The sequence below is a fragment of the Euprymna scolopes genome, chromosome 4 (assembly GCF_053919585.1).
Source record: "Euprymna scolopes isolate OS-2025 chromosome 4, ASM5391958v1, whole genome shotgun sequence".
Classification (NCBI taxonomy): domain Eukaryota; kingdom Metazoa; phylum Mollusca; class Cephalopoda; order Sepiida; family Sepiolidae; genus Euprymna; species Euprymna scolopes.
The window spans coordinates 35,880,434-35,892,962 of NC_136485.1; the positions used below are offsets into that span (position 1 = coordinate 35,880,434).

General features: G+C 30.1%; 1 protein-coding gene across 1 annotated transcript in view; it reads right to left on the minus strand.

The window, feature by feature from the left end:
- Positions 1 to 12,529, minus strand: part of LOC145267119 (D-2-hydroxyglutarate dehydrogenase, mitochondrial-like) — a 41,929-nt gene that overhangs the window by 24,597 nt on the left and 4,803 nt on the right. Inside the window, exons 2-3 of the mRNA XM_080123151.1 lie at positions 7,548 to 7,745; positions 4,211 to 4,404 (exon numbers count right to left, since the gene is read on the minus strand). Of these exons, the coding sequence (XP_079979277.1) occupies positions 4,211 to 4,404; positions 7,548 to 7,745 (392 nt within the window). The remainder of the gene's footprint in view (positions 1 to 4,210; positions 4,405 to 7,547; positions 7,746 to 12,529) is intronic.

Genomic DNA, 12,529 nt, shown 5'->3' on the forward strand with positions numbered 1-12,529 from the left:
GTGACTGTAAAGGGTTGAAAATGTCTGTCAGGTGCATCCAACACGATGGTTTTGCACTCAATATAGGCTTTCTTCAATCTGTCCACAGACACTGTCTCGGTGTGACCATTTATATTCAGCTTGAAATATTTTTTTTCTTGCCAAAACTTTGAATCGCCTCGATAGGGAGGACTCAAAGGGCCACAGATTGCATCATTTTGAATGAATACATGAGTTCATTTATCCATATCTCTCGAAATATGTGTTGAAATCATTTGTGGAGGACGACACAGGAGAGGTAGTATCGAAAATATGTTTGAAGCCATGAGACGTACGAGATGTCTGTGTTGGATGAATTTTTGCTCCTACAAAATAATCTCTAAATTTTTTTGTTTCTTCAAATTTTATGCCCTTCGTTAAATAAATTTTGTTATTTGATAAGAAATTTTGTTAATAAAACTAGAAATTTCCTTTGTATACTTTTATAAAAGCAAGAAATTTTGCTTGTTTTTTCTGGAGGTGGGTTAGTAATTATATCCCAAACTGTTTTAGCTAATGGTGCTGGCATGTCACAACACAAAATGTGTAGCTGATTATCTGTGTGTGTGTGTGTGGGGGGGGAGGCATCGTGAATTAAAAAAAAAAAAAAAAACGTCCAATTGTGCAAACCATAATTTTGCATCTTCTGCGAATGGCCGTAGAAATATAAAACTCATTTTTTTTTCTTTTGCAGTGGAAAAAAAAAAAAACAACAAACGGACCAAATGAACAAAAGAAAATTTTATGGACTAGATGTCCAAGAGAAATTTACACACGAAAAAAACGTTTTTTTTTTCAAAATATAAAATGTCACAATTAATAAATAATAATAAAAGGAATTTTAAATAAATTATATACTGTATATTTTGGCGTATAAGGTAACCCTTAAACGTAAAATGTCATCTTTAAAAAACAATATTTCATAAGATACCGGGTGGTGCAATCTCTCGCCTAAGTTAAACAAACCACTGATATATGATAAATTTATTAAAATTTGCTCCAATTTCTACCTTGTCTTATTCGGCCTTATACGCTGAAATATACAGTATATGTGTGTGTGTGTGTGTTTTATAGTTTAGCAATATATAGATACAGATATAACAAAAACTAATACAAGGGGTTGTGGGTGGACGAATTGTTGATAAAAATAAAAATGTGTAAAATAAGTTAAAATCAAAATAAAAAGCAGACTTCATCAAGTTTCTTTCATTCAACCTCGTGTATCATTGTTGAGAAAAAAAGATAACACATTATGATTTTTTTAAAATTCAATTTTCACCCCAAACAAGGCACAGTGCCACTTTAAAGTAGGGGACTACTATCGGGGACATATTGAAGGGATGTCTGTTCAAATTACACTTGAACTTCTGCATGTCAGTACAGTTGGGAAAGCAGAATCCTGAAAGGGAGTTCCAAAGTCTAGCAGTTCTGGGGAAGAAACTATTGGAGTAGAAGGCGTTGTTACACCTTGGGATCTGTACTGTGTAGGGGCGGGATTTAGCTGCTTGTCGGGTTTGTCAGGGTATTTATGTCGAGGGGGTACAAGTGCTTGTAGTTTGTCAGAGCATTCACTATTAAAATACTTGTAGAACAGGCAGAGGAATGCAACATTTCATCGATGTTTTATCTCTTTTATGGCATATCAACTGTTGTGGGTTATTTCTAAGAAAACAAGTAATATTCTATAATTTCTGATGGAACATGTACTCCAGTATTAGTATAATAGATATTCTGCTTTTATTGTGTTACAATAAAAACCCAGGAGTAACAAAACTGATTTGAAAGGAGTACGCACACTTAGACACTCACTTGACCAAAAGGAAAGCAATATAACACGATTAATTTTCGAAAATAAAATAATCTTTTGCTGAAGTCAAGCTACCTGGTTAGAAAAAAACAAACATGATCAATCGTCTGAAATAAAATAATTGTTCATTGGAATCATCTACAAAAGTTAGTGACAGAAAGAAATATTCAGTTACTGAATAAAACGCCTTCGAGTGTGACTATATTGATAGCAAAGTCCAATTGCAGGTGGAAGCGTCGAGAAAAGGTGGGTTAAAATATTGTTATATAATGAACCTGAAATTGATATCAGGAGTCAGCTATCGATTGGAGTCTAAGAAAAACATTTTGTTCAAATTTCTGTATGTGCATTATTTTTCCTCACTAATCCCAACTCGTTCACTGCCAACTACAATGAAACATATGAGAAGGGTTATTGTAGTTCTTTTGAACACAACAGAAATACACATACAACAACAAATAAACATCTTTACATGATTTTTTGTTGTTGCAATGTTGCATTCTTGTGCTTTTTTTAATAGAATGCTCTGAAGAACTTGTAGCACTTGTGCCCTCTTGACATAAATACTCCCAACTTACCTGACAAGTAGCGAAATCCCACCCTTTCATTGTATTATGTGGCGGGTGTTATTATTTATGAGTACCAAATATGGCACCAAATATTCGTATATGTTATGTAATTCTTATTAGAAGAGGACTGATGCTATTTGTTGTTGTTCATATTTGTGAGAGTCTTAGAGTGATAGAGACAGTCTTAAAAGTGTTCATGTGTTGAGTGTTCATATGTCTTAAGATCTTCATGTTGTAAGAGATAGCATATTGGAGACATAAACAGGTATATATAAAGAGACAGACAGTTCTGTATGAACAGAAGTGTTTCTATAAATATGACACATATATTTCTTACCTATTTTTGAGATGATGATTTTTACAAAGTTCTTATAATATAAATGGACAATACCTTTTCTGTTGAATCACAACACGAAGATGCAGATACACAAAGATGACGACGTTCTTTATTTCATGACTGGTCCATGATTTCGCTTGAGGAATTCAAAGTTTCTTTATATGATTATTATTAAAACCATCTCACTTCTAAAGGGTGCCTTGATTCTAACGGAGAATCGGTCTGAACCTCTCTGCTTCTCTCCGACTCTTCTCCCCTTCTCTAAGACTGCATCTAAAAACTCTACCTATATTGAGAACTCGTCACGTCATCGCATGATGAAACATGTGCTCATAAAGCACGTTGGATGACATGTATCACGTTGCCAAACTTGACATAACCCCGAGTTCAGTAACCTAGTTTTCAAATAACATTTTTACAAAATATGTTTACAATTTCAATTGACGATTAAATTCCTTCACAGAAACAAATTTCATTATTACATTCCTTTCCCATATACAAATATGTAAGCTAAACAATTGCAATTCTTTATTTCAATAACATTCTGTATTTATTTTAACTTATGATAGGAATTTTCAATTTCAAATCTAGCTTTGCAAGTTCGAATCCCTGACTATCCTATTTCATATTTACATTTAACTAATTCCCTATTTTTTTACTTACATGAAAAGGGGACAGCCCTTATCATATAACAATTGTAGAGATCCCTAGATGCCAAAAAGCCTTCTATTCTAAGTTTCTTCCCTCAAACTGATAAATTTTGAAATTCCCTTCCTGTTTCCCTGATTGTACTGTTGAAATTTAAATGTAATGTGAACAGACTTCTCACTTTCCCTTCATAGTGCACCTGTAGACATGGTCCCAAATAGTAACCCTTCCCATCCAAGTGGCAATAAACCTTGTTTGAGGTAAATTAGAGTAAAGAAAAAAAAAAAAACACCTTACGAGAAATGTAGGTATATTAATGTACTTATAAAATTGTAATGAAGTCATGGACATGTATGTAGCAGCAGAGGTGGCAGCATGACATGTATGCAAATGACCAAGCTGGTGTACAAGGTGACGTCACAGCACAGGAAGAGAAGGGAAAAAAAAAAGGGAGATGAATTGGAATTGTGTGAATGGCAACAGTGAGGCGAAGCATGTGCTGGCGAGACAGATTTGAAAACTTGCATGGCGACGAAACGAAGAGACTCGTAAAACCAAAATGCAAGCATAGTTTGGAAAGTGCCATGAATAAATTACTTTTATTTCCACTAAAAAAAAAAAAAATGAGTCAAATTTCTTTTCTTTTTATTCTCTGCGAGACTTTCATATACAGCATCGCGTTGGTGTTAAAATGTAACTACCACAAAAAAAAAAAAAATCACTGAATGTTAAAAACATGGCCAAAAAAAAAAAAAAATCTTCATTTTTAAGATATTATCAATCTCTGTCTGGCAAAAGTTGGAGTAAAAACGACAAAACCAAGAAACTTACCACTTCAAGGCCAAGGACAGAACCATGTAACGATCCATAGCGTAAGTAACGTATACCACCAGCATTAGTAGCAATATTGCCACCAATATGACAACTTCCTTTTGCTCCGAGATCCAATGGCATGGTCAAATGATGGCCTTCTATATATCTGTCTAGTTGTTCTAGAATGCAGCCAGCCTGGCATACCAATATACCTTTAATAAGTAAAATAATAAATTAAAATAACATTCATCTTTTCTTATTATCAAGTAGATCATGGATCATGGATGTGAACAGATATTGCATTTGGAATGTGACTGTGATTGTTCTGATAATTGCAAAGGTTTACACTAAAACTGAAATTATAAACAATGCATACTTTTTATTTTGAAGTATGTTGACTGAGCAATGTTTTAAAAATAATTGCAAAGTTATATCACAAATGAAGAGAGAATCGGGAAGAACATCAACGTCATTTGAAGTTGGTACTCCAAAAGCTGTGTTCGAGTTGATGCCAGTGTACGACTCAGCAATTTTCACCAGTCTCTTTATTTTGAGACAATGTATATCATTGGTTCTTAATCCAATTTTTTCTAGCTATTGATTTGAAGGCCAGAAGAAATGTGTAGGGAAATACTTTCTTATATTTTACTTTGTCCGTGACATGTTCACATCCAGTAAGGTGATATTCACATGTAACATGAGTCAGAAAGCGATCTGATTTGAACAGACTCGTTAATAACATTGATCAATTTAGACACAATTAATTCACGTCTATTGATTTTTGTTGTTTTTTTTTAAGTTATTCATTCTTAACAGAACTTTTTCAGAAAACATTTTTAATATTTTATTCATTTGATATTTAATAACAGATTTTAACAAATTAAAAATAAATAAAAAGATTAAAACATTAGAAAATAATTTTAAAATAAATTATCAAAAGGAAACAGTAACAATGCATGAAACAATTGACATAAAAGTTCAATTTTTTACACAAAAGTTTACTTTGTTGTTGTCCGATTTGAAATAATCTGTCCTATAAAAAAAAAAAAGCCTTTGTGAATATTTCCAATACATCAGGAAGTTTGATCAGATGTAGTTGTTAGTTTGGTAGGTTAAAAAATTTCCTTCAATAATGGCAATGTCGAGGCACTTGGGGAGTGGGGCGCAAGTCAACTCCTGACGGTTCTTTTAATGTCACTTGACATTGATAAACCTAGATGGCTCAGAAAGTTTTACCTGATGGAACCAATTGCTTAACGTCTCTGCGATAATCAGTTGAAATATAGATCTGTCGAGAATACTATCGAATTTGGATTGTTTGTGTTAAAACTGCCACATGACCAGAGTTTTTCTCCATATTCTTTAATGATGATGGCATATATGTTATTTCATAAAATATTTGAATGAATGCCTAGTACACTAGACAAGGGAAATAACCCTGAAATTCCAGATTAAAAGAAATTACTGTTAGCATGAAACCTTTTTTATTGTATGCATGTAATATTTGATCTTGTACACATTTAATATTTTATCTTTAATATTTTATGTTGTACTCATTTAATATTTTATGTTGTACTCATTTAATATTTTATGTTGTACTCATTTAATATTTTATGTTGTACTCATTTAATATTTTATGTTGTACTCATTTAATATTTTATGTTGTACTCATTTAATATTTTATGTTGTACTCATTTAATATTTTATGCTGTACTCATTTAATATTTTATGCTGTACTCATTTAATATTTTATCTTGTACTCATTTAATATTTTATCTTGTACTCATTTAATATTTTATCTTGTACTCATTTAATATTTTATCTTGTACTCATTTAATATTTTATCTTGTACTCATTTAATATTTTATCTTGTACTCATTTAATATTTTATCTTGTACTCATTTAATATTTTATCTTGTACTCATTTAATATTTTATCTTGTACTCATTTAATATTTTATCTTGTACTCATTTAATATTTTATCTTGTACTCATTTAATATTTTATCTTGTACTCATTTAATATTTTATCTTGTACTCATTTAATATTTTATCTTGTACTCATTTAATATTTTATGCTGTACTCATTTAATATTTTATCTTGTACTCATTTAATATTTTGTTGTACTCATTTAATATTTTGTTGTACTCATTTAATATTTTATGTTGTACTCATTTAATATTTTATGTTGTACTCATTTAATATTTTATGTTGTACTCATTTAATATTTTATGTTGTACTCATTTAATATTTTATGTTGTACTCATTTAATATTTTATGCTGTACTCATTTAATATTTTATGTTGTACTCATTTAATATTTTATGCTGTACTCATTTAATATTTTGTTGTACTCATTTAATATTTTATGCTGTACTCATTTAATATTTTATGTTGTACTCATTTAATATTTTATGTTGTACTCATTTAATATTTTGTTGTACTCATTTAATATTTTATGTTGTACTCATTTAATATTTTGTTGTACTCATTTAATATTTTATGTTGTACTCATTTAATATTTTATGTTGTACTCATTTAATATTTTATGTTGTACTCATTTAATATTTTATGTTGTACTCATTTAATATTTTATGTTGTACTCATTTAATATTTTATGTTGTACTCATTTAATATTTTTTCCTGATACTCATTTAATATTTTATCTTGTACTCATTTAATATTTTATCTTGTACTCATTTAATATTTTATCTTGTACTCATTTAATATTTTATCTTGTACTCATTTAATATTTTATCTTGTACTCATTTAATATTTTATCTTGTACTCATTTAATATTTTATCTTGTACTCATTTAATATTTTATCTTGTACTCATTTAATATTTTATCTTGTACTCATTTAATATTTTATCTTGTACTCATTTAATATTTTATGCTGTACTCATTTAATATTTTATGTTGTACTCATTTAATATTTTATCTTGTACTCATTTAATATTTTATCTTGTACTCATTTAATATTTTATCTTGTACTCATTTAATATTTTATCTTGTACTCATTTAATATTTTATCTTGTACTCATTTAATATTTTATCTTGTACTCATTTAATATTTTATCTTGTACTCATTTAATATTTTATCTTGTACTCATTTAATATTTTATCTTGTACTCATTTAATATTTTATCTTGTACTCATTTAATATTTTATCTTGTACTCATTTAATATTTTATCTTGTACTCATTTAATATTTTATGTTGTACTCATTTAATATTTTATGCTGTACTCATTTAATATTTTATGTTGTACTCATTTAATATTTTGTTACATATTTTTAATATTTTATCTTACATACTTTTAATATTCATAATATTATCAGATCAGTGTTTACTTACCTGATACGTCATCTATACTGATTATTTCATTCATAAGTCGAGTAGAGATAATAATTTCATCAAAGACTGGTACACTTCCTCCGACTAAACCTGTGTTGCCACCTTGAGGAACGATTGCCAGGCACCTTTCATTACAGTATTTCACAATTTGAGATACTTCATCTGTAGTTTTTGGAAGAAGGACTAAACTGCTAGAACCTGAAAAACAAGAATTAAATTCAATATGAAAAGTACAACAGTTTTCAAATTATAACCTCTATGTCCATAGTGCAATGTTACACCTATGTCTATTGTTCAATATTACACATGCAAGTGAATACGGGGATCTCAATAATTCAGTATTTATGTGGAATCAGAGAAAAGATAGGGTTATGGTTCAGTGATTTGTGGTGTTCTTCTTAACATCAGAGTTCTGATTTTCTGCTACTGAGACTGAAAGTGCCCAGATTGGAGATAGCTCTGTATTGTTGAATGAAGCTCTGCTTATTTAAATAGATGCACATTTATCTCAGTTGAAGAAGACTTGGTGGTAGTAGAAAGTTATTTATTGTTAAAAATAATTTTTACAGTAAATTGGGGAAAATTTGCAAGAAGTAGACCCTGAAAAGTGCAGAAACAGGGTACATAACTCGGATAGAATTCTAAATTACATCATAATGGCATCTAACATATGTAGTCTATAGCAGCAGACTTTTTTGATACTTTTTACTTTAACTGCCACTCAACATTCATCATTAAATTGACGACTTTTAGAGGTTTTTGGGTGTGATGAAATCGATTATCACATCTAAATTTGGAGCAGATAAGTAGTTTTCGAGATATTAAGACCTTTATCATCCAATATAATCCATTGTTTTCACTGGCGGCCATATTTTCCCAACTGAAAAGTACTAGAAAATACCCTCCATGTTAAGAATGGCGACGGCCACTGAAATTCATCAAGTAACACATTGAAAAAAATGTCTTAATATCCAGAAAACTAGTCGTCTGCCCCAAATTGGAATGTGATATTCGTTTTCAGCATACCCGAAAACCTTTTGAAGTTGCTAATTTAAATGTGGGTATTGAGTTGCAGCTAAAGTAAAAATTTACCAACTTTTATTTTTATTTTTTTTTTTTTACTAAAAACACAATAGTTTTTCTACTCGATGAATTTTCGTAATTTTTTGATATATTGCTATTTTCGACATGACAATTAAGTAAGTAATATTATTTTTTCTTTTAATGACATATTTTTATAAAATCGATCCATCGACTCTTTCTCAACAAGAACCAAAATTTTTCGGTTAGAGTGACTGGAATTGTGGGTGAACGTGACGAACGTCTGGCATCCCCAGCAAAAACAAAATAAGAAAATTAAAGCAAAAATTGATTCATTCAACATTTTTTTTTTTTTTTTTTTTTTTTGTAAAAACTTGTACGGCGGTCATCTTGGATTTAGGTTCCCCTTAAACGGAATTCCTTTCTTGACTCAGGATCCGCTAAACAAAACTTTAAATGAAAAGGGGGACAGAATCCAGGGTTGCCAGACTTTTAAAAATATTTAAAGCCAAATTTTGCAGGAAAAAAAGCCAAAAAAAAGCCAAATTCTATAGCGAAACCACAATTTTTAAGTAAAAAAAAGGCCAAAAAAAAGCCAAATTGAAAATTAAAGAAAAATTGACTATATTGAAGTTTTTAACTCCTATATTGGCTGTATTTTTTTACTATATTAGTTTTGTAGTATTTTTATTGACAAAGATGTTACCTATGAAATTGAAACTGAAAAATATACCCCCTCCGAACACATTTTTAAGTAAAAAAGGCCAAAAAAATGCCAAATTGGAGATTAAAGAAAAATTGACTATATTGAAGTTTTTAACTAAATTCTGCAGTTTTTCCTGTATTAGTTTTGTAGTGTTTTTATTGACAAAGATGTTACCTACGAAATTGAAACTGAAAAATATGCTCCCCCTCCTCCTCCAACCATATTTTCGGTTTTAATTTAACAGGGAATGGTTTTTAATAATCTCATTACAATAAATTATACAGTTTAGATATGTTAAATATTATACAAGAAATCATTGAAGAATATTTAGTATTATTTTAATATTAAATAATTTAAGGAAAAGTTGGTAAATTTGTAAATGAGAACTTTAGAGGACCCCCCTAACGAATAGATCTACTTTTTTAAACAATTACGTTTGTATATCTTAGAAAAACCTGTGTATTTTCGAATTTAGAGTGAGAGATCAGTCTCAGATATAAACATAGAGTGATCACCCATTTTAACATGATAGCATTTTAAGGGCATATAACCAGAATTTCATCTGCGAAAGGAGATATACAAGATTATTAACTTAAATTATTTAAATATAACATTTTCACATGTTATTTTTCTTTAACATCCTCCAGTACGATTTAAAAATATATAGACTTATGTTTCACAGTGTGAATTTATTTATCTAAATGTTTTTTAATTCCCTTAAAATATATCAAAGAGGCTACGGTTTCAATTTCATAAAGAAGGACTTTGCATTAAGAAAATAAAACAGAGAAAAAACAAACATTTGAGAGTCAACATCTTCAATATAGCTGAAAAATGTGCTCAAAATACTTTTCATTAATTACTATCACAGATTGGATATAACGACAAACACAAAAATCATGAGAGAATGAAGAAGTGAGTTGGGCTTTTACATAAATAAGGTTGAACTCATTCAGTTTATTTTTAGAAAATATAAAAAACATCAAAACAAGAATAAAACGAATATTGAATTAAAACACAGCTATGAACATAAATGTTTGTGATAGTTCATGTGAATAGAATGTCAGAGCAGAGGTAAATGTGGTAGAAAGGTAACAGAAATATAACTTGTCCAAAAAGTTTAGTTTTTCTGATTTGTTTATATATACATGAAAGATGCAGAATCGCAAGTCTGTAGAATTGAATGTATTTATAATAATTAATGGAACATTTTCAAATGGAGTAAAATGACATTGTATAAAAGGCACATATGAACATATATATTATTTATAACAATGCAAAAGAACTTATTTAAATTTGGTCAATGGTAGAAAATAGAAACACAATTCTTCCTGAAAATAAAAAGTAATAAGTTGAAAATTCATGGTAAATAGTGGAGAACTTATTCTAAATACTTAATTTCATCATTATTTATGGTTTCTTCTTGACTATAAAGATTATCACTGTTGTGTAGCTGTATCATTTTAGTTGTGCATTTGCAACAAATTCCATTATATAAAAGGTAAGAACGAACTCTTACAATAGCATCCAGTACTTTACTTTGCATACTGTTACGAGGTTTTGTTCTGATAGCAGTAACTAAAGAAAACATTCTTTCAACAGTTGCATTACTTGCGGGGGTTATTAGGCATGTTAAAGCATATGCTGCAAGTTCCTTAAAATGATCATGTTTAGCCACACCTTGCCAGAATTTAAGAGAATCTGGGGGAATCCATTCTCTGCAAAATACGGTTCTTCACACATTCTACCAAACAAACCTTTCTGTATTGTGCCTCGATAATAGAATTATTTTCCATATGTTGAAATGGCAAATCTTCAAACTTTGCTCTTAATCTTTGATTAAGAACTTTGTCCGGGTTTAAAAATGAGAGCCCTTTAAATAGGTTGACAGCGTCAGGAAGTCTTTTTTCTACTTAATGTAAGGCTTCTTGTAACATAGCTTGACATCTCAATTTCACTTCTTTTATTTTTGAGTTTTTGTCCACTTGTGTTCCAGCAGTTAATGTAAAGTCATTAATTTCTTGAATGAACTTGGCACCAAAGTCAACATTTTCTAATGTTTTATATGTTCCATCTTTGTTCAAAAGCCTTTCGTATAAACTCTATACTGCATAATTATATCAAAGAGTTTTCTTGTTAATTTATTTGGAACTGATATTTTCACCTGTGTATTTTTAGGGACAAGCTCCAGGATAACATTAAGAAGTTTGTCAAATTAAAATGAAATTATATCTATATTTTAAAGTAGATGAGGACCCTCAGCTATCCCTCCTAAAAATGTAATTCTACTTTTTTTCAAAAGATTACTTGTGAACATCTAGAAAAGGAATATTTTATAATTTAAATTAAGTAATTAGTTTCGCATATAAATTATACATACAATGATCTTTCATTTTCGGGCCATCATAACTTTTTTCTATCTCTAAGTCTGACTGGCAAAATTGTAAAACCAAATGAAATTGCCTTAAAAAGTAAAAGGCACAGAATTTATCTCTCATAGCAAAAATTATATACCCCAATTTAGAAGAATTTTTCTTTCGTCGACTAAGGACAGACTAGATAACATTAGGTCATCAGAGCAGGTACTACACTTTAATATAAGCATTGATTGACAACGGGGACAGATTACATAAAAAAGATGTTTATAAATGTTTGTTTTTTTTACGATTATGACATGAGTAACCATTTGGAGTTAGCATCTATTTAGTATTACACATTAAATATGAAGAAAACAAGGAACGCAAGAGAGTTGTATGCTCAATCTGTTAAGTCCAAAGTAGCTGAGCAGCGGCTTGGTTCCCACCAGTTTTGGCAAATAGCAAACAGAATCCTGAACAGAAGCGTGTGCTCCATCCCAACTATTATCAATGGACCTGAGGTAATCTCGTCAGCATCAGACAAAGCCAAACTCTTTGTCAAGAACTTTGCAGCTAATTCTACCCTTTGCGACCAAGACCGCCAACCCCCAATATTTCCTCCTGTATCAGAAAACACGCTATGTGATATACGTATATCTGTACGTGATGTTGCCAAGCTAATCAAAAACCTTGATTCCAGTAAAGCAACTGGCCCTGATGGTATTCCAATTATAGTACTCAAAAAACTTCAACCTGAACTAGCGCCCATACTTACAAAACTGTTTAAACGTTGTCTTAAGGAGAATAGTTTCCCATCTCCCTGGAAAATCTCATCAGTATGCCCTGTATTTAAGAATTCAGGTGATCGCTCATCCCCC